This window comes from Staurois parvus, unplaced genomic scaffold, assembly GCF_062004578.1.
Source record: "Staurois parvus isolate SC_StPar_1 unplaced genomic scaffold, SC_StPar_1.0 ptg000272l, whole genome shotgun sequence".
NCBI lineage: Eukaryota > Metazoa > Chordata > Amphibia > Anura > Ranidae > Staurois > Staurois parvus.
In genome coordinates, this window is record NW_028318068.1 from 2,645,511 (window position 1) to 2,669,495 (window position 23,985).

Consider the following 23,985-nt stretch of genomic DNA (forward strand, 5'->3'; position numbering starts at 1 on the left):
GCGATCATTTTAGCTGAGCAGCCTATCATTTTCTGCACTTCTTTATATGTTTTCCCCTCTCCAATCAACTTTTTAATCAAGGTACGCTGTTCTTCTGAACAATGTCTGGAACGACCCATTTTCCTCAGAATTTCAGAGAGAAATGCACTGTAATCAGCATGTACAACATTTGCTGCCTTCCTTCCTTAAATAAGGGCAATAACTGCCACCTGTTTTTCGAAGAATGAATGACCTCACTAATAGAACTCCACACTGCTATTATATTGAACACGCCCCTTTCAATTAGTGATTCAATGACACAGAATCAGCAGCATGCATGTCATGACTGTTGGGTCTGTTGGATTTCTATTACTCTGTTACACCTGCTAGTAAATTATTTGCCATGTAGAAATATCATTTCTACCAAAAACAGTGACTGATCCGGTTAGTGATGTCTGACTGCTATTATTTTGAACACAACTGTAGATGTGTGTGCTGTGTCCTTGGGTTGACCTGTTAGGTTGGTGGATCTGAGAAGGAAGGGTTAACTGGCTAGGTTTTTCTGCTCTTTCTCAGGAGGTTGCCGACTGCTTCAGGTCATAACATATAAATAGGGGCTCTTTAGTGTCCCAGAGGGGGTCTGGAGAGTTCTGTCAGACTGAGCCCCCATCTGGGGGCCCAGTTGGGGTTCCCTTTGGGGTCTGGAACCTGAGGACTTACATGGACTTATAGCTGCCAGTTATAGGCTTACTGCCTTTTGTGGATTACTGCCAAATCATGGACTTTAACCCCTTGCCCTTCGGAGGATTTACCCCCCTTCCTGACCAGGCCATTTTTTGAGTTACAGCGCTGCGTTACTTTAACTGACAATTGCACGGTCATGCAACACTGCACCCAAATTAAATTTACATCCTTTTATTTCCCCACAAATAGAGCTTTCTTTCAGTGGTATTTGATCACCTGTGCGTTTTTTATTTTTTGCGCTATAAAAAAAAGACCGACAATTTTGGAGTTTTTGCTATAAAACATGTCCAGTAAAAAAAGTTAAAAAAATCAAATTTTGTCATAAATTTAGGGCAAAATGCACTCTGCGACATGTCTTTGCTAAAAAAAATCCCAATACATGTAAATTAATTGGTTTATGTGAAAGTTATGGCGATTACAAATGGCAGTATATACATTGGCATGTTTTTTTTTTCTACTAGTAATGGCGGCGATCAGCAACTGATAGTGGGACTGCGGTGGACATGCTGACACTGGGGGGGGGAACTGACTTGGTGTCACTAACATCCTCAGTGACACCAATACAGTGATCAGTGCTAAAAAAAAGCACTGACACTGTACTAATGGCACTGGGCAGGAAGGGGTTAACATGACGGGCGATCAAAGGGTTAGCTGTGTGCTGTTTTACTTGTGTCTGTGTGCTTCACTGTAAGCACACTGCTTTGCATGGCTGTGCTATGCAGAGCCATGCAAAGCAGTGTGCAGGAGCTGAGAGGGAGGAGAACTGTTTTGATCCTCGGGGGTATAGAAGCCACCTGCCCAGGAACTAGATCATTAACACCAACATTAATACCTTAAGATACCAATACCAGTAAAATAAACCTACGGGTCCAGCACTATCTTTCCACTTTCCTCAGCTCAACTGACAATGTCAGGGGCCTCCGATCACCAGAGCTTAGGGTAGGAGAGGCTGTGGGGAGCGGTCTTGCAGGAGCAGTCTTTGGAGGTTCCCTAGACAGAGCAGGAATTGGCCCCCGCACTGCAAGGGAGGATTTTTACTTTCCCCGGAGTTCAGCTTTAAGTATTATTGTTCCCATTCACATACAACTGACTGCTAACCAGAGGTACTGACCATAAGTGAGTTCAGATCACAGCTGGTCACTCTGCAATCCTACCGATTCCAACATCCTTCTTCTCTTTAATTTTATTGCAAAATGTTTTATTTCAGTAAAAATTTTTTTAGCATATTAAGGCTTATTAGGAAGTGAAAATAAAGTAAGACCTGGGAGTGGAGGAAGATTTACATGTTTACTGGAAAAGAGGTCACTTCTTCTTTCTAAAAACGGAGAGGAGTCTATATGGGGAAGAATTTTGCATTATTTTGTATAATGGTCAATTTTTTTTGATGATCTTTTCCATTGTTATTGCTATAAAACCTTTATCTGATGAACAACTTTCTAATACAGTATTGTAGCACTACCCCCGTAGGAGTCGCTGAGTTTTTGGGTCCCCCTAAAGCAGTTAAAGTGTTACTAAACCCCGGACTCTGCATTCACTCAATTTGGTCTCCCTGGACCCTACATTCACTATATCCGGTTTCCCAGGACCCTACATTCACTCTATTTGGTCTCCCTGGACCCTGCATTCACTATATCTGGTCTCCCCGGACCCTGCATTCGCTATATCTGGTCTCCCCGGACCCTGCATTCACTATATCCGGTTTCCCAGGACCCTACATTCACTCTATTTGGTCTCCCTGGACCCTGCATTCACTATATCCGGTCTCCCCGGACCCTGCATTCCCTATATCCGGTCTCCCCGGACCCTGCATTCACTATATCTGGTCTCCCCGGACCCTGCATTCACTATATCTGGTCTCCCCGGACCCTGCATTCACTATATCTGGTCTCCCCGGACCCTGCATTCACTATATCAGGTTTCCCAGGACCCTGCATTCACTATATCTGGTCTCCCCGGACCCTGCATTCACTATATCAGGTTTCCCAGGACCCTGCATTCACTATGGTGTCCGTTTATGAACCAGCAGTAATAGATCGCTGCTCAGTTCTCCGGCATTCTCGGAGAACACAGTTCTCCTGTGAATGCCGTTTATGAAGCATATGTAGATCAGTTCTTCAAACGAAGGGAGAGCGGTCTACAAACGCTGGAAAACGGCTGATTTTACTCTAATCTCGCGAGATTACAGTAAAAGATCAGTTTACTAAACAGAGGTAAATTATCTCTGCTTAGTTTTCAGTCCCTCCGATTCTCCAGCTCGGGGCTGGAGAATCTGGAGGGAGAACACAGATCTCCAGAGAAGGGCTGAACATATTCTCCTGGGTGTCATAAACTGTGAATGACCAGAGAATAGCTGTGATCCTCTGAATCGCAGCTATTCTGTGTGTCATAAACGGGCACCTTTATCCGGTCTCCCTGGACCCCGCATTCACTATATCCGGTCTCCCCGGACCCTGCATTCACTATATCCGCTCTCCCCGGACCCTGCATTCCCTATATCCGGTCTTCCCGGACCCTGCATTCACTATATCTGGTCTCCCCGGACCCTGCATTCACTATATCCGGTCTCCCCGGACCCTGCATTCACTATATCCGGTCTCCCCGGACCCTGCATTCACTATATCCGGTCTCCCCGAACCCTGCATTTACTATATCTGGTCTCCCCGGACCCTGTATTCACTATATCCGGTTTCCCAGGACTCTGCATTCACTATATCTGGTCTCCCAGGACCCTGCATTCACTATATCCGGTCTCCCCGGACCCTGCATTCCCTATATCCGGTCTTCCCGGACCCTGCATTCACTATATCCGGTCTCCCCGGACCCTGCATTCACTATATCCGGTCTCCCTGGACCCCGCATTCACTATATCTGGTCTCCTAGGACCCTGCATTCACTGTATCTGGTCTCCTGGACCCTGCATTCACTATATCCTCTCTCCCCGGACCCTGCATTCACTATATCTGGTCTCCCAGGACACTGCATTCATTATATCCGGTCTCCCCGGACCCTGCATTCACTATATCCGGTCTCCCCGGACCCTGCATTCACTATATCCGGTCTCCCCGGACCCTGCGTTCACTATATCTGGTCTCCCCGAACCCTGCATTTACTATATCTGGTCTCCCCGGACCCTGTATTCACTATATCCGGTTTCCCAGGACTCTGCATTCACTATATCTGGTCTCCCCGGACCCTGCATTCACTATATCCGGTCTCCCCGGACCCTGCATTCACTATATCCTCTCTCTCCGGACCCTGCATTCACTATGTCTGGTCTCCCAGGAAACTACATTCACTATATCTGGTCTCCCGGACCCTGCATTCACTTTATCTGATCTCCCCGGACCCTGCATTCACTATATCTGGTCTCCCCGGACCCTGCATTCACTTTATCTGATCTCCCCGGACCCTGCATTCACTATATCTGGTCTCCCCGGACCCTGCATTCACTGTATCTGGTCTCCCGGACCCTGCATTCACTATATCCGGTCTCCCTGGACCCTGCATTCACTATATCTGGTCTCCCCAGACCCTGCATTCACTATATCTGGTCTCCCTGGACCCTGCATTCACTATATTTGGGCTCCCCCAGTACACACAACATGGAAATGCAATTATTTTAGTAAATATAAACTGCTAAATACCTTTTCTCATCAGCAGTATAATAGCAGTCTTGTGACTTCTATCAGTGTCCATCTGAGCACTGGTCAAAGCTTGTAGGAGGAGTTTTCATTCTGCTCTAGGAGGATGCAGAACCCCTGACCTCTGCCTGGACAGTGCTGATTGGCTCTGTGCTGATCACATGCACTCCGAAGAAAAAAAAAAACTTCTCCAGCAATATACACCAAACTGAGCATGTGCAGAGTGTCTCCACACATATGTCTTATCAGGAGATACAAGGGGGCACTGGAAGAAGGGGAGGATCAGAGAAGACAGGATCAAACAGGCTGTTTATGCAATGCAGATGATTAACCTCTTAGGTTCCACAGTGAGTATAACAAGCATGCTTTACTGCATATACAGACTGATTGTACTGTTGTGGGGTTAGTAACACCTTTCAGTTATTTATTTATTTCAGGTACTTATATAGCGCCATCAATTTACGCAGCACTTTACATAAATATTGTACATTCACATCAGTCCCTAACCCTCAAGGGGCGTACAATCTAAGGTCCCCAACTCACATTCATACATACACATACTAGGGACAATTTAGTCAGGATCCAATTAACCTACCAGCATGTTTTTTTAGTGTGGGAGGAAACCCACGCAGGGAGAGCATGCAGGCTCCAGGCCGGTGGTGCCGTGAATGGGATTTGAACCAGCGACCCGAGTACTGCCAGGCGGAATTGCTAACCACTTAGCCACTGTGCTGCCCCCAATGATATCCAGCAAATCATGCTGGACTCAGTGGGGTTGATTCACTAAAGGAGTAGAGCATGTTCTCTTTGCAAGGAAATTTTCCCTTAGCATAGCGAATGCAGTGAAAATTCACTTTGCAAAGAATACCCAATTACATGCAAGGGAAACTTGCACAACACAGTTTTGGTAAAGCACTCCATGGAGAGGTCATTATATTAGTCTAGATGTCCTTCTATAGGTTGTCCAAGAGAATGGGGGCACCGAGCGCCAACACATGCTGGAAATGAGGACACCCACGGCCCTGGTCATCGAGCAACACAGGCTAGACACGTGCAGGCTTGTCTAAATGCATCAAACCAGAATCATCTTCCACCACGGGGTTCTTGTAGCCAGAAACAGTCTAGGCCGGGTACTGAAATGATGTCAACGTCAGGGACAGTTTATAGGTTACTAGAGAAGTGGTGTGTGTGCTGCAGTGTGGTTGTTTGACCGGTCCTACCCACATGGAAGAAAAATATATTTTAAATATATTTTAAAAATATTCTTCCCAAATATATTGACATATATTTGCAATACTACAAATTTGGCCATATTCAATATATTTTAATATATATATATATATATATATGCTGTATGTTGAAATGCGATTTTATTACAAAATATCTGAAAAATATTTTTAAAAATACATTTTTAAATATACTGTATGTCTTTAAAAATACATTTAATTTACATTTATGGAATGCATTTACAAATATATGTAAAAATATGTTAAAATTACTTTTTTATATGTTAAAAAGAATCTGAAGAATATACTTAAAAAATATATATTTGTAAAAAAAATTTTCATATATTCAGTAATATATAAAATACGCATTTCAACATGCAGTGTGTTGAAAAAAAATAAAATAAATATATATATATATATATATATATATATATATATATTCCTTTTTTTTTAATATATTGAATACACCCAAAATTGTAGTATTTGAAATATATGTCAATATATTTGAGAAGAATATTTTTAAAATATATTTTTCTTCCATGTGGGTAGCGTGGCTTAGAATATTGTGACAATTACAAAATATATGAAAATAAAAGAATATATATATTTTTTTTTTCATATATTTTGTAATATATAAAAAACGCACTTCAACATGCAGTATATATATATATATATATATATATATATATATACACTTTTTTTTCATATATTTTGTAATATATAAAAAACACATTTCAACATGCTATATATATATATATATATATATATATATATATATATATTCATTCCTTTTTTTCATATAGTTTGTAATATATAAAAAACGCATTTCAACATGCAGTATATATATATATTCATTTTCTTCATATAGTTTGTGATATAAAAAAAACGCATTTCAACAAGCATGCAGTATATATATTGAATATGGCCAAAATTGTAGTATTTCAAAAATATGTCAATATATTTGGGAAGAATATTTTTAAAATATATTTCAAATATATTTTTCTTTTTTGGCTTGGAATATTGTGACAATGTATAAATAAAATATACTCATACAAGATCACTGTAGTTATGTTAATGATTAAAAAAAAGGATTATATATATAAAATAAAATTAAAAAAAAACCTGGAAGAAGCCACCTTTTTGAGTCCGTAGCCTCTAAACACAGGCCTACTGTGCCAAATGATAAATCTGCATACAGTAATCTATACTTGTATTACCATAGGTCCATAGTACATTTTGCTTTTTTTGGCCAATTCGGTAGCAAGCTGACTATTTCTATGGGAAGGTGTTAACATGTGTGGATATTTCCCCAAATTTCCGAATACTGAAATGCACAGACCTATCAACCTCGGGGACAGTTTATAGGTTGCTGAAGTAGTGGTGTGTGCTGCGATGCTGTATAACTAGTCCTAGTCTTAGAATATTATGACAATGTATAAATATATTCATATTACATAACCGGAGTTATGTGGGTGATTGAAAAAAAAAAGTATGTGTGCACATTTCTGCAAATTTCTACTTTCTGTTACGTACAAGTTACATAATATACGATAGAAAATGGGATTTGATTTTCGTTTCACGCATTCAGCAAGAATTCTGCTGAGCCCACTCCTATCTGGTCATATATAATGAGATAAAGTTTCAGAGCAGCGTTGGCGCTCCATTCCGAACTGTATCTGAAGCCATGAGAGTGATTGAGCTCTTCGTATTGGGTGAGTCTTTGGTCTGGATTTTATCCTCAATAGGATAGGGGCAGCAATGGCTGAAATAATAATAATAATGTATTCATCCACACCAATTATTAAAGCCCAGCTGAAGCTTCCCGTATAATTACTGCGATACAACCTACAGCATATACGATATTAATTGTGGAATTCTTTGTTATTTGAAAATTGTAATATTTGCCGCAGCAAGTGCAAGGCTCAGTTCACACTGCTGCGACCCCAAAGTCATGCGACTTTTGTGATTTAACATAGCAGTCTATGGCACTCAAGTCACACCAAAGTCGCAGAGCAAGAAACTTTGATTAACACACTGAAATGAATGCCTTCAACTGCGGGTGTAGGATTATAGCTTTTTATTTTTTTTTTAATGGTTGAACTGGATGGACTTTTCTCTTTTTTCAGCCAGACTAACTATATGTAACTATGAATGTGTTTTTATTTTATTTATGATACTTATATAGCGCCATCAATTTTACACAGTGCTTTACATATATATTGTACATTCACATCAGTCCCTAACCCTCAAGGGGTGTACAATCTAAGGTCCCTAACTCACATTCATACATACACATACTAGGGACAATTTAGACAGGAGCCAATTCACCTACTAGCATGTCTTTGGAGTGTAGGAGGAAACTGGAGTACCCAGAGGAAACCCATGCAGGCACAGGGAGAACATGCAAACTCCAGGCAGGTGGTGCCGTGGCTGGGATTTGAACCAATGACTCTAGTACTGCCAAGTGGAAGTCCTAACCATTTAGCCACTGTGCTGCCCAGTATTGACTTGTCATGCGACAATATGGGGTTTATTTACTAAAGCTGGAGAGTCCAAAATCAGACTCCCTTCTGCATAGAAACCAATCAGCTTCTAACCTCAGCTTGTTCAATGAAGCTTTGGCAATGAAACCTGGAAGCTGATTGGTTTCTATGCAGAAGGGAGTCTGATTTTGGACTCTCCAGCTTTAGTAAATAAACCCCTATGTGTCACAAGTCTGAGCAGTGTAAACTGGTTCTTAAAGTGACACTAAACTACTGTATATCCTTTATTCTCCAAAACTATTCCATACACACCCACTACATAATGGCCCTGACACCTATTTTTCATGAAATCTACAGTTTTTTTTCCTGCTTACCTTTAACATCCTCTGTGACTCTCATGACCTCATCTGTCCCAGCCAGGGGCAGACTGACAACTCATGGGGCCCCTGGGCAATAGGAGATCATGGGGCCCCTGTGTCCTTGCCCAAACTCAAAAAAGCCTATGAAAAAGATACCAGGGGCATCTCATGGGGCCCCCTACTGACCCCGGGCCCTCGGGCAGTGCCCGAGTTTCCAAATGGTCAGTCCGCCCCTGGTCCGGGGTTAAACCGGCCACAGATGGAGAGAATTTTGTATGAAAATAAAACCCGTAGGAAAATTCATCGAAAAATTCTCAGAACATTCGGATATCGTTCGAATGATTTTGTTTGCTTTTAACATTTGATTTTGGAATGAATGGACTTTACCAAACAAAAGCCACATAACTGTTCAAAATTTGTTAGTTTGGGAAACATTTTCCATCACACTCCTTCAAATTTTTTCGGCACTGCGGTCAAAAATGAACGTCGATTTGACCCCTAATGAATAGAAAAATGAATACATTTTGTTAGAAAATTCTACCAGCTTTAGTTCACATTTACATTTTTTTCTGTAATGATGAACTAACCCTTTAAGGTAAACCAAACGACAATATAAAAAATGAAGTACAAACACGTACGTACAAGCTGCATTATTTATTGACAGCAGACAATAAATGGGATTAGATTTTCGTTTTATGCATTCAGCAGGAATTATCCTTACAACTTCAGCTGATTCAATGGAAAGGGGATAAGTTCCTACAAAGCATGGTGCAAATTGTTTTTACAAAAAAAACTCTTCCTACAGCCCAGAGCTCAGAGCAATCCTTATTGGACCAACAATCTATGTTATTTCTTGCACTGTAAATATAAATAGCCATTTATATTTTGTGAATTCAGAAACATACCCAACCCTTTTTGGAAGCAATTTACAGAGTTGGTTAGAGCCAGCTCCTTCAGAAGACTTTCATTGAGGTCCAACATCTTTCCTCCAGATGCAACGAGTACCATAGGGGTTTATTTACTAAAGCTGGTTCACTCAGAATCTTGTGTACTTCTGCATGGAAACCAATCAGCTTCCAGGTTTTATTGCTAAAGCTTAATTTTGCAAGCTGAGGTTAGAAGCTGATTGGCTGCCATGCACAGGTGCACGAGATTCTGAGTGAAACAGCTTTAGTAAATCTCCCCCTTAGTGTCTGCCACAAAAAAACCCGGTGCGGCGTGGCAAGGTGTTGTTGGGCAGAGTGTAACCGGGCTTTTTCGTGGCATTGGCGCAGTAAATGCTTCTGTTAAGCAACTCGATCATGCAGCTCATTTTTGTTCAAGTATCATCAAATTGTGCTCCTTGAAACAACCACACCGTCTATTTCCAGAGCAGCCTTTATTTCTCTTGAGGTTACCCATGGGTTTTTCTTTGTATCCCAAACAATTCAGGCAGTTGTGGCTGCAATCTTTCTTGGTCTACCTGACCTTGGCTTGATATCAGAGATCCCTGAATGTTCCGCTTCTTAATAGGTGATTGAACAGGGCTGATTGGCATATTCAAGGCTTTGGATATCTTTTTATATCCATCTTTATAACGTTCCATGACCTTGTTACGCAGGTCTTTTGACAGTTGTTTTCTTCTCCCCATGGCTCAGTATCTAGCCTGCTCAGCGCATCCATATGAGAGCTAACAAACTCATTGACTATTTATACACTGACACTAATTGCAATTTAAAAAGCCACAGATGTGGGAAATTAACTTTAATTACCATTTTAACCCGTGTGTGTCACCTTGTGTGTCTGTACCAAGGCCGGACATTCCAGGGGATGGAAACTTTGGATCATGGCCTTTTGGGTGATTTCTGATATCATTATGAATTAAAAAAGAGCCAAACAACTATGTGATAATAAATGACTTCATATGATCACTACCCTTAAATAAAAGACAGTTTTTTGGCATGATCTGTCATATTTTCAATGTCATTGCCACAATTTCATAATTTCTGCCAGGGTGTGCAAACTTTTGAGCACAACTGTATGTATTTATACAAGGTGATTATATGCCCCCTAAATTGCCTGTTCTGAAGGGTATTAACTCAGTTCCACTAACCTTCCCATAGTAAGGTCTTCCATTTCCCTTAATATTTAGTTCTCTCTTTCTATAGTTCAGCAGCAGAAGAGGTCTCATTGACCTCTGTAGGAAGCACATACATAGAATGGGGCAACAGTGTCAAGAAACGAGGGGAGCTGTCCCATTGCTGGTGATCATATAGTGAGCTACCTGACAACTAGATGGACGTTCCAGTACACCAAAGTAAAGAATGGGTAGAAGAACCATAAGTTTTATATGGCAACTAGGTTTGTGTGTTCCTCAACCACACACAATAAATAATAATATTGTTTTTTTTTTTCTATTTTAGGTTCCATTTTTGGATTTGCAGTTTCTGGTAGGTGCTCTATTATTATTATTATTATACAGGATTTATATAGCGTGAACAGTTTGCTCAGCGCTTTACAATATAATGGGAGACAATACAGCAACAATACAGTTCAATACAAGAGGGTTAGGAGGGCCCTGATCCTGGGAGCTTACAATCTAGGAGGGAGGAGCTAGTGGTACAAAAGGTAGTAACTGTGGGGGATGGACTGGTAAAAGGAATAGAAGATTCTGTTATTAGCTGAAGGCAGAATAGGCTTCCCTGAAGAGATAGGTTTTCAGAGATCGCCTAAAAGTGAGCAGAGTAGGCGATAGCCTGATAGATTGAGGTACAGAGTTCCAGAGGATGGGGGAGGCTCTGGAGAAGTCCTGGAGACGAGCATGGGAGGAGGAGACAAGGGAGCTAGAGAGCAGGAGGTCATGGGAGGAGCAGAGAGGACGGTTTGGATGATATTTGGAGACAAGATTGGTGATATAATTTGGGGCAGAGTTATAAATGGCTTTATATGTGATTGTTAATGTTTTGAATTTTATTCATTGGGCAATGGGAAGCCAGTGGAGGGATTGGCAGAGAGGGATGGAGAACACTGAATGGAGGCCAGTGGAGGGATTGGCAGAGAGGGGTGGCGGATACGGAACGGTTAGTGAGGTGGATGAATCTGGCAGCCGTATTCATGATAGACTGAAGAGGGGATAGCCTGCGATGAGGTCGGTCAATGAAGAGGGAGTTACAATAGTCAAGGCGAGAGATAACCAGGGAGTGAATAAGTTGCTTAGTGGTTTCCGAGGTTAAGAACGGGCGTATCTTGGAGATGTTCCGAAGTTTGGGGATGTTGTGGAGGTGAAGTCTACAAGATTTGGACAGTGATTGGACCTGGGGCTGAAAGGACAGATGGGAGTCTAGGATTACACCTTGTACCCTGGCATGAGGGGAGGGACTGATGGTTGTGTTATTGATCTTGATGGAGAAGTCGGGGGGGCATGGGCTGGAGGGAATACTAAGAGCTCAGTTTTAGAAAGATTTAGTTTGAGGAAGTGGAGTGACATCCATGCCGATATGTCACTTAGTAGGTTAGTAATGCGAGAGGAGACTGAAGGAGTGAGGTGAGCTCCACCAACTAAACAGTTGTACAAAGTCAATTGGATCACATAATAGCTGCCAAGGCTGGGACAAGGGGTGGGTAAGAGGGACAGCTGCCTTTGGCTCAGCAGAGCAAGGGAGGCAGAGAATGAACACAGGGTAGGACATCCATTCTACAACATGAATTAATAGTTGGGGGGGGGGCAGTTCTGCATCCTTGCACTGGGTGCTGGGTGGACCTCTCCCGGTACTGACAGCTGCCCTGGTAGAGTACAAATAGACTGAGAGCATAGCTTAGCTTGAGGTTATCCTAACCTCTTTAACCCCTTCACGCCGGTGCCTCCCGGCCCTTTAAGAGTTCCAGATGCTGGGAGGCGGGGCACGGTTTAGCGACATGTGACCGCCATGACGTGCCGTCACGGTGGTCACATGATCGGGAAAGGGCCCGATCGACAGAGGAGATCGGGACCTTTCCGTGAGTACCGGACATGCGTGCTGGGAGCGCGCAGGGCGCGCGCTCTCGGCACATATGTCCTTTTTTAATAGAATGCAAATATGCGGCCGCCTGGCGTCTAGGCCCAGACGCCGGGAGGCAGCACATTTGTGTGCGGCCGGCGTGAAGAGATTGTTTTTGCAGCTTGTCTATCTTTCATATGGTCAATAGGACCATTATGTACTACTGTATATATTTTATTTGGAATAGTATATATTTTAATATCCAGCTAACAGTTGAAAATTTAGGCTCGTTTTCACAATATTTTCCTGCTGTGCTTACCTCCTAATGAAAATCCTGATAACAGAGCTCAATAGCTTAAGTTGCAGTTTACACATGTATGAAACCAAGTCAGAGCCCCCCCTCCCTCCTTCTTCAGGCTCATTTCACACTAGTGTGACTCCACAAGGAAGTCGCATCAAAGCAGTCGCATCAAATGCATGGGCTGTGACTTATTGTACGATTTTATGTGTCCAAAGTCACATGACAAGTCGTACAAGTGTGGAAGGAGCTTCAATGCAGCATCATCTGAGGTTACAATCAGACAGGGTAGCCTGGAAACTAAGATGCACCTGGCATGCTCTTTTTTTTGGTAAACTCATAGTGCTCTAGGACACCTTTGTCCCAGGCTTTGTCCCAGGCTTTAAAAAAAAGTTAAAAACAATAAACTAAAGTATCAAGCAGCTGTTAAAGAATGCAGCAATACCGACCCTCTCTCCAGCGCTGGGCCCCACAGAAGCTACACTTAGTCCTCTTCCTGCCACGACTGTTCAGCCCACTTCCTGGGAATATAGAACATCATAGATCCAACCCTCTGGGGTGCGTTTTCATGACTTTTTGGACTGAATGTACTATTGCACAAAATGTCAAACTACAAAAAATATTTTAAAAAATTATAAAATGAACCTTCAATAATTACAGATTGTTTTTTGAAAGTACAGTGACAGGGGAAACACAAAACTAAATACAAGGGGAGCTGTAATCGTTTGTCAATCATAGCAACAAGATGCCACCAGGGCAACACACCATGGGTACATGATATAATCCCCCCAACCCTCAGCCCTCTAACAGAAAAAGAAAGACCCAGGTCACTGTTCAATAATTTCCAAATAAATGTGAAAGAAAAGCTACATGTCTATGTGCCTACAAAGTATGGTTCCTACTAAAATCAGAATACTAACGCCGGTATAAACACAGGCATTAATAAACTGAGAGAGGTCTGGCTAAGAAGTTACTCTCGGGTACGGTAGTCTCTTTGACCCAACTTACATTCACTCAGTGACAGGGACGGACTGACAACTCATGGGGCTCCCCGAGCAATAGGGGATCATGGGGCCCCTGTGTCCTTGCCCAAACTCAAAAAAGCCTATGAAAAAAGGTACCAGGGGCACCTCATGGGTCCCCTACTGACCCCGGGCCCTTGGGCAGTGCCCGAGTTTCCAAATGGTCAGTCCGCCCCTGCTCAGTGACACCGTGTGCCTACACAACCTATTAATTCTGCAAGTGGTTGGGTCATTTTAAACTAAACTAAAATTGAAAAGTTTGACATGCCAAACTCTCATTTCTTGGTAATTTCAGAAGAGTCACTGAAGATCAGATTGGTGGATGGACCCCACCGCTGCAGTGGGAGGTTGGAGGTTCACCACGATGGTGAATGGAGCTCAGTGTGTAGCCACAAGTGGCATGGTTTGGACTCCAACGTGGTATGTAGAGAGCTGAAGTGTGGATCCCTCATGAGAGGCAAGCCATGTGGATTCTTGAAGAAAGGAAGAGGCCGAATCTGGAAGAATACGGTGAAGTGTACTGGAGATGAAGAGGCCCTGTCTGAATGCCAAACCGAACCCATTAAACCACATCATTGTCACCACAGGGAGGATATCTGGGTCACTTGCAGAGGTACAGGGTCATTTGTTGTCTTATCATTGGTTGTCAGTTGACTTCAGCAAGAGAACCATTCCTGACTGGTATCTTAAATTATTAATGAATATTGTGTTGGTGAACGGTTTATATTTCCCCCCCCCTTTCTTAGTTAGATTTAAAGCCTGACTTCAGCCAAAATGTTTTGTTTTGTTTTAGCTAGAGAATAGTTAGAGTCTCTGTGACATTTTTAGTGCTCTGTCCACAGGCAGTGCATGTTCTGTACTCTCTCCATGCCCCCCTCCTAGTTGGGTGCAAAGCCAGAGGAGAGGCCTACCCTGGGGTGAGGTCCTGTGAGCTGCACTAGGCACCTTGTAGAGGGTCTCTCTCTACTTCACACACATGGGGTACCTCTGCTTAGTGCTGTTTTCACCAATGCCCTGGGACAAGGCTGAGGTTGCCGCCAGGGAATACTCAACCCTAATGCAGGCTTCTACTTTTAGAGATGAACGTACACCATGTACACTTGCACAACAGCTGTTCTCCAGCTAACTCTCGGGTCCCCATGTAAATGTACATCTTCCCATTGTAACTTGTAATTAGGTGGGCCATGCCAAACACTGACCACAGCTACCTGTCCAGCGTTTTCCACTACCGTCCTGGTAGCGGCATGGAACCCCGCTGTGCGCATTCTCCAACGTGCGCTTGACTCCAACTCTTGAACTTCCATACCTCTGTACAGGATGAGGACCTCTACAGTGCAGCGCAGTTCCATTTGCTATGGGAAACGGAGAGCGGGTAGGCAGTGCCAAGAACATCTCCCTCGTGGCTAGAGGCAATTCCATCTATATCAGGCACACTCTTGGACAGGCTGCTTGCTGACTGTACCTTCGTTGCTTGTGGTAACAGCATGTGTAACTAGCACTAGAATGACTCTTAACATGCTGACTCTTCATACCTCATGTGCTGATGACCCAAGCTGTAGACTAAGTACAAAGTTGTGCCGCTTACTTGCATTACACCCGTTTTGAGTAACTTCAGACCAGGCGGGTGGCAAAGTTTTAACTCTTTACTTAACAGGTTCAGTGGTACAAAGTCCAACACAACAGACATCAAAGTTCCAAAGATTCCAGATAACAGTCAATTCCCTAAGGCCCTAGTCCCTAAACCTTACCAGGCTATGTGCTGTCCCGGCATACCTGCAGAGGTTAGTCCATGTAGTTTTGGCACCCAACAGAGGCACGTTCCAGAAGCTGGTGTCTTCAGGACGAACCTCAAGACTTCATGACTTCTAGGCTGGCTGACTTATTCTTACACCTTACCCAGGGGTTCTGGGAGAAGGCCGAGGCCGGGGATGTAAAGTATATTGGAAACAAACTGGACCCCATCGGTCGTCTTTCACTGCGGACTTTCTTGACCCATCCCACTGTCCCATTTTATATTTACAGGTGCAATGGGTCAGACCCAAAGGTCCCGCCAAAAGCCAAAGAACTGGGAAAAGTTCATTAACCCCTACCCTTCCGTCCGGGACAGCACCTAATTAACTAGCTGCAACCTGTCCACATGTGTATGTGCTCAGGCTGTGTATGTTCCTTGTGTTCTCTGTATGTGTGTGTGCTCAGGCTGTGTATGTTCCGTGTATTCTCTGTATGTGTGTGAGATCAGGCTGTGTATGTTCCGTGTGTTCTCTGAATGTGTGTGAGCTCAGGCTGTGTATGTTCCGTGTGTTCTCTGTATGTGTATGTGTCAGGCTGTGTATGTTCTGTGTGTTCTTTGTATCTGCTCAGGCTGTGTATGTTCCATGTGTTCTCTGTATGTGCGTGTGCTCAGGCTGTGTATGTTCCGTGTCTTCTTTGTATGTGCTCAGGTTGTGTATATTCCATATGTTCTCTGTATGTGTGTGTGCTCAGGCTGTGTATGTTTTGTGTGTTCTCTGTATGTGTGTGTGATCAGGCTGTGTATGTTCCGTGTCTTCTTTGTATGTGCTCAGGCTCTGTATATTCCGTGTGTTCTCTGTATGTGTGTGTGCTCAGGCTGTGTATGTTTCGTGTGTTCTCTGTGTGTGTGTGTGTGCTCAGGCTGTGTATGTTTCGTGTGTTCTCTATATGTGTATGTGTCAGGCTGTGTATGTTCCGTGTGTTCTTTGTATCTGCTCAGGCTGTGTAAGTTCCATGTGTTCTCTGTATATGCGTGGGCTCAGACTGTGTATGTTTCATGTCTTCTCTGTATGTGTATGTGCTTAGGCTGTGTATGTTTCATGTCTTCTCTGTATGTGTATGTGCTCAGGCTGTGTATGTTCCATGTCTTCTCTGTATCTGTATGTGCTCAGGCTGTGTATGTTCCATGTGTTCTCTGTATGTGTGTGCGCTCAGGCTGTGTATATTCTGTGTGTTCTCTGTATGTGTGTGTGCTCAAGCTGTGTATGTTCCGTGTGTTCTCTGTTTGTGCTCAGGCTGTGTATGTTCCATGTGTTCTCTGTATGTGTGTGTGCTCAGGCTGTGTATATTCTGTGTGTTCTCTGTATGTGTGTGTGCTCAGGCTGTGTATGTTCCGTGTGTTCTCTGTATGTGTGTGTGCTCAGGCTGTGTATATTCTGTGTGTTCTCTGTATGTGTGTGTGCTCAGGCTGTGTGTGTTCCATGTGTTCTCTGTATGTGTGTGTGCTCAGGCTGTGTATATTCTGTGTGTTCTCTGTATGTGTGTGTGCTCAGGCTGTGTATGTTCTGTGTGTTCTCTGTATGTTCTCAGGCTGTGTATGTTCTGTGTGTTCTCTGTATGTGTGTGTGCTCAGACTGTGTATGTTCCGTGTGTTCTCTGTATGTGTGTGTGCTCAGGCTGTGTATGTTCCATGTGTTCTCTGTATGTATGTATGCTTAGGATGTGGAAGTTCGGTGTGTTCTCTGTATGTGTATGTGCTCAAGCTGTGTATGTTCCGTGTCTTCTCTGTATGTGCATGTAGTCAGGGTGTGTATGTTCCGTGTGTTCTTTGTATGTGTGTATGCTGAGGCGGTGTATGTTCCATGTATTCTCTGTATAGGTATGTGCTCAGGCTGTCCTCTGGGACCTGTGAAATGTCCCAGAGGGCTGCAGGGGGAAGGAGGGGGGCCGAACTGTCAAAACCAGGTATTCGCTCCCCCAAAAAGGTGCCAAATATGGCAGAGGAGGGGGGAGGAGGAGGCAGATAAGCGTAGCTTCCACTTTTGGGTGGAACTCGGCTTTAATGTGACTTAAACTCTGGTTTTAAAAAAATCTATTCCAGTATGTGATTTTAACTCAGAAAAGTCCCTTCTATTGCTCTCTTCCTCCTCCAAATCTCTAAATCCCTTTTTTGCTGCTGAGGTCTGACCTCCTGATAGAGGGTGGCTACGTTTGTTCTCCATGGTCCCACTCCATGTAGGCGCATAGCCTCCCTCCCTTGCTTGCTCCTATACTGCACTACGGACTATGGGAGGTGTACTGCACATAGAGCAGTGCATGTGACCACAACTAATGTACCCTACTCATTCCAAACATACTCAGGGGGACATCGAGAGGTTCAAGAGCTCACAGGGGACATTACAAGGGGGCAGAAAAGCACATGGATAAACAATTTTAGGAAAAATAGATTACAGGGCCATGACTTAATGGATGTGTATGGATTATATTTTAGAGAATAAGGCTGTGGTGTAGTGTCACTTTAGGGTCCACTTACACCAGTTGCTTTGGGCATCCTTGCCCAGCACAGTCCCAAAGTAAGACAGAGCAATTTGCCTCATTTACAATTGACTCAGTTCACACCACTGTGACCATAATATATATCCATCTTCATTCAGAACCATTCCAGGTCAAACTGGTTGATGGGCCGGACAGATGTACAGGGAGACTGGAGGTCTACCATGATGGCCAATGGGGCAGTGTCTGTGATGACCTCTGGGATGACAAGGATGCCAATGTCACCTGCAATCAGATTAAGTGTGGCTCTTGCCGGCCATATATTCGGGGCAGGAAGCGGTTTGGCCAAGCAAAAGGAACAATTTGGCTGGATGATGTTGAATGTACTGGAAATGAGATATCATTGGATAAATGCAGGCACCGTGTTTGGTCATACAACGACTGCAGCCATGAGGAAGATGTCAGTGTATACTGCACAGGTACACAGCTCACCATCTTCATACCACCACTGTATATGTCTACTATGTACTTATCTGTCCTTCTTCCATTCCCTCCTTCCTTCCATCTTTTATCCATTTAATTTCTATACGTGGCCAGTGTGGAGCCCCCATTAGCTGTCAAAGGTGAAAGAGAGCTCCATGTGAACATAATGTCTCAGCTTTAGGTGTCACGTGGAGGAGAGTGGTGCTCAGGAGCAAAAAGGGTTCCGAGGGAATGCAATGTTGTGTTACCATTGTATCTGGCCCTTTATGAATGCCAGGAGTAGTGGTCGTGGTGTGGTGGAGGAAGGGTGGTGAGCCTTCCCATTACTCTTAGGGAATATCCTGCTTTGGGATTGATGGAACCTGATAGACAGCAATAGTTGGAGCAGGAGTGTGTGAACATCTCTCTAACTGCTCTACATGGGGATGGTGGGCATGTGTTGCCGCAACTTAAAGTAGAACTAAAGGTAAAAGTTTTGATCACTTTGAATGGAGCAATTTTTCTCAATCAGGGTGCCATCTGGGATCACCAGTGGTGCCACAGGCACGGTATCCAGTTTGCCCTTAGTCAGCATCATGAGTTGCCATGGAAAAGGCTGGCCAGCCACCAGCACTATAACAACCAATGATATTCCATGGCCAGGAAGCAAACCGTCATTCATTACTATAGTGATGGCGGTCAGCAAACCCACACCATGGCAGTGCAAGATTCTGATCCAGGACCTCAGCATGCTTGCCTGCCCTCAGCATTCTGGCGAAGACGTAAGTCCACTTCTTCCAGGCCTCCTCCATCTCCCGCTCTTTATTCACTGCCGAAAATCTGATGTAAAAAAGGGTACTGTGTGACTGGGGGGCTTTGTGATGGGGGACTGTTTGATTGGGGGGGTTATCTGATGTGAAGGGGGCTTCTGAAATAAACTGGAATATGCATTGAAAGATTTCCTGGAGGCCAGAAAGAGGTGCAGACTTGTTGATGATAAGTGAATCCAAGGACTTCTTAAGGACTCCCTCCCATCTCTCTCCTACCTCTGAGTGTGTACACTAATGTAAAGGAGATTCAGATGTAAGGTGTGGCCTGCGGAGGGGGCTTTGGTGAGCAGAGACCCCTGTACATCAGAGTTCCCCTTTACTCCAAAGTCCACAGCATTCCCCTCCCCTTAAATCAAGGTTCCCAGAGGACCCCTAACATCAGAGTTCCCCTTTAAATTACAGTCCACAGAGCTCCCCCTTACAGTGTAAGTGGAAATTCTGTGGACTCAGTGGGGGAACTCAGTGGACTCTGATGTAAGGGGGCTCTGGAAACCCTGAATAAAGAAGAATGCTGAGAACTCTGATGTAAGTGATGTAGGTGCAGCATCCCCCATTACATCAGAGCTCCCTCCTTACATCAGAATTCTCAGTGCTCCCCCTTAAATCAGGATTCCCAGAATATCTCTTACATTAGAGTCCCCCTTTGCATTGCAGTCCACAGAGCTCTCCTTATAGTGTAAGTGGAAATTCTGCAGACTTAGATGTAAGGGGGAACTGTGCGGACTCTGATGTAAGGGGGGTTCTGGAAAACCTGATTAAAGGGAAATGCTGGGAACTCTGATGTAAGTGATGTCCCCTCCTTACAACATAATTCTAAGTGCTCCCCCTTAAATAAGGGTTCCCAAAACATCCTTTACATCAAAGTCCCCAAAGTTCTCCTTTACATCAGAGTCTGCAGAGTCTCCCTTTATAGTGTAAAGGAACTCTGCAAGTCCAGATGTAAGGGGAAACTCTGCAGATTCAAAGGTAAAGGGGAACTCTGTGCATTTAGATATAAAGGCGAACTCTGTGGACTCTGATGTAAAGGGGGACTCTTGTGATTATCTAAATATGATAAAATATATGATATTTAATCACAAAATATTTGTTTAGTGTATACTACAAAAAAAAAATTGCCATGCGCTTGCCAAAATGTTCAGGTTCGGCTTGAAGAAAAGGTGGCAACCCTGCCATGTGCCTGGCTGCTGATGCATCTACTGGGAAAGAACCTTGGGCCATTTAGGGGGTGAGTGCTACAGAGTGTTAGCAGCACAAAAGTAGCTTCACAGAGCCTAACCAGGACCAAAACATGGGCCAGGGGCCTGTTATGGAGATGCATTTCCTGGGTAATACTAGGTCATAGAAAGAGTTACTGGGAAAAGCCCCCAAAAATGGAAAGAATGGACTATCTCGGCACTCATTGACAACAAAATTGTACAAATTATATATTTTTATTAGTACAAAAAAATAAAAGTTTTTTTTATCAAACAATACATGGATCCATTTTAAAAGCACATGAATTAAACAGCATATCTATCAAAGTGCATTATTCATAATTATTGTAGCTCCACCCCCTAAGAAGGTATAATTGTGGGAGATGATGTTGACTCCTCTACATGTTTCACAGATCTAATCCACTTCTTCAGGAGGAAAAGTCAAGAAATGCTCTGATCATAGTAACCAAAATACAGAATATAATAAAAAAATGATATATGTATACATTATATAGTACATCTGGGCATGGGTGTATTTACCACAAGGCAAATAAGGCATTTGCCTAGGGCGGCATTTTGCAGGGGGCAGCACTGCCCCCCCGGAAAAAGGAAAGTAAGAAGGGACACATGCGGCACGGGGACCAGGTGGGATCAGAGAGAGGTTGTGGGCTGCTTGACGGTGTATGCAGAGCACGACTCTCTTTCCCGAGGATGTCCGGAGCTGTGAAGGTGAGTAACGGGGGGTGGGGTGGCCAGTGCATGGGGGGCGATGGTAGTGGAAAGCTCTTTCAGGTGGGGGGCAGGGGTGTTGGTCAATGTCAGCCACCCTGCGCAGGAAGGGGGGGTATGGTGTTGATTGGTGTCAGGCTCTTTCTGCGGAAGGGGGGGGGGATTGGGTGGCCAATTTTGGTGTTGCCTAGGGCAGCCCAAAACTTAAATACACCACTGCATCAGGGTCAATAAACAAGTTGCTTACCAATGTGGACTCATACCGACAGAGGGCCAAACAAGGGCACCAACATACCTCCCCCCACGGCGGACACGATGAAGGGCAAAATAATGGGCACAGTTACCAGGTACACCACCTATGTGACTAGAAAACATTAGGATGACCACATTAGGAAAGAGAAAAAAAAAACAATTAACCATAATGACCGTAAAACAAAATTCTAATAGTTAGGGCAGGAAGGAATTGGAGATATCAACAGATTAGTGTCGGGTCATAGCCCAGACCACAAAAAGACCACAGTGAAGAAGTTTGAGGCTTGTTACATAATAATACTAGGTCACAATAGATGAGCAACAGAGAGGATTCGTCAGAAACCATTGGAACTCAAAATGTATGTCCATAAAGAAATTCCACCTGAAATAGCCAACAAACTTCTCTATACGGCAGGTAACATAATAATGACAGAAATCTTTGTCAAAAGATAATGGACTGACAATGTGTTGCTAATGTGAAGGAAGTCCAAATTTTGTACCAGGGCTCCTCCGATCATAGCTATACCATCCTATATCCATCTACTGTATATAAGAAGTGCAGCGCTCGGAAATAAAAACAAATATATATATATTGGAATGGAGGTTAATCCCATACAAATGCACAAAAAGCAAAGAAATAGTCCAGGAAACTAATATGAAAATTAAAGTGCTCAGGTGACATGAGAGTCCGGTATCTGTGTGGTAGTGATAAAGTAATGCGCACTCACCGGACGCGCATATTAAATGCGCTTTTGTGTATAAAAAACCCAGATGTCAGCTGATGGTGGATGGTCCTCCTCCTATTTGGTATGAGGCTGGTAGTCCACTTCCACTAGGGGTCCCCCTATGTGCTCCTGGTAGGTGGTATCCCTCTGGGTGAGCTGGGTTCCACTATGTAATAGTAATCCGTCCCAGGAACGTGTCTGTGAACTAAAGCACTCCCCTTTATCAGTAAGTAGCTCTAACTTGTAGATCCAATGGGTTTCATTTCGTGAAACCTCCCTTTTAAATTGGAACATGTGAGTTCTACTGTTTATTCCTGTAGTCTGATTAGTATTTGAAGTTGTCTGCTGTTGTTTCTCGCTTTTTTAGTACAGAGCCGAAGTGTAATACTTAATCCATGATGATAGTTGCCTGTGCTGCTCCTTATACACAAAAGCGCATTTAATATGCGCGCCCGGTGAGTGCGCATTACTTTATCACTACCACACAGATACCGGACTCTCATGTCACCTGAGCACTTTAATTTTCATATTATTTCCTGGACTATTTCTTTGCTTTTTGTGCATTTGTATGGGATCAACCTCCATTCCAATATATATATATTTGTTTTTATTACCGAGCACTGCACTTCTTATATACATTGTTGTTTTTAGAGTGATATTGGTACCTTTTTTGTGCATAGCAGCTTGTTACTTATATATATACTTAGGCGCTTGTACTACTTTCCGCATATATAGCCATATACTATTTATTTATTATTTTATTTCAGGTATTTATATATCACTGTCAGTTTACACAGCACTTTACATATATATTGTACATTCACATCAGTCCCTAACCCTCAAGGGGTGTACAATCTAGGGTCCCTAACTCACATTCATACATACACATACTAGGGCCAATTTAGACAGGAGCCAATTCACCTACCAGCATGTCTTTGGAGAGTGGGAGGAAACCAGAGTACCTGAAGGAAACCCATGCAGGCACAGGGAGAACATGCAAACTCCAGGCAGGTGGTGCCATGGTTGAGATTTGAACCAACAACCCTCGTGCTGCCAGGCAGAAATGCTAACCATTTAGCCACTGTGCTGCCCCATCTATCTACTTATGTGTTTCTCTTTTTCATATCTAGCCAACCATCTCTGGTATGGGTTATTAATCATCAATATCTTTCTATTTTCACAGGCTGAAGGCAAGCAACTAAATGCACAATCGAATGCGCCACATTTTGTCATTTGATTTATTGTATATTTACTGTACATGCCTCCGCCATATGTCCGATTGGATGATTCCATTATTTCCTGCAGTCATACACCCTCTTTTGTCACCTGAACTCTCCCTTCCTTTTTAGTGTAAGCTGAGCAGAATTTAAAATCTTTAGGTAGAAAAAAAAACAATTTGAAAATATTTGTCTTAACTGTGTTAAGCAATTTGTCTAAATGTCCCGTCTTCAAGAGCAGGCTAAGAAACTGGAATTAAAATTGTGCTATAGCTTTTCTGAAGTGTTTTTACAGAAAACTTGTAAAAAAAGCAAATTCGTCTTATAGTTCTGAAATTAGCCTTCCCGGTGTACAGAAATTCTTCGCCTTGTGGGTCTACTATGAGTTGTATTCAGCCAACAATTGAATGGGATGTATTCTGTATGCCTACAGCCATCATGCATATGGAGTTTAATTGAAAATAATCAAATGACATACTGTATTCAACAAGGGGCACACAGAGACATACATAGCTAAATATCTACATCCTCCATGCTTCTGGAAGGCTTTTCACAAGAGTTTGGAATGTGTCTGTGGGAATTTGTGCCGTTCAGCCAAAAGAACATTTGTGAGGTCAGGTACTGATGTTGGATTGGAAGACCTGG

The 23,985-nt window shown here is 43.3% G+C and overlaps 1 protein-coding gene across 1 annotated transcript; it reads left to right on the forward strand.

Annotated features, from left to right (window-relative positions):
* The first annotated feature begins 7,262 nt into the window (after positions 1 to 7,262).
* On the forward strand, positions 7,263 to 23,601 carry LOC149459142 (CD5 antigen-like). Its single transcript, XM_089681607.1, has 5 exons — positions 7,263 to 7,302; positions 10,835 to 10,861; positions 14,004 to 14,321; positions 18,094 to 18,411; positions 23,307 to 23,601. The coding sequence occupies exons 1-5, from the start codon at positions 7,275 to 7,277 to the stop codon at positions 23,309 to 23,311; spliced, it is 696 nt and encodes a 231-aa protein (XP_089537733.1). The 5' UTR covers positions 7,263 to 7,274; the 3' UTR covers positions 23,312 to 23,601.
* The last annotated feature ends 384 nt before the right edge of the window (positions 23,602 to 23,985 follow it).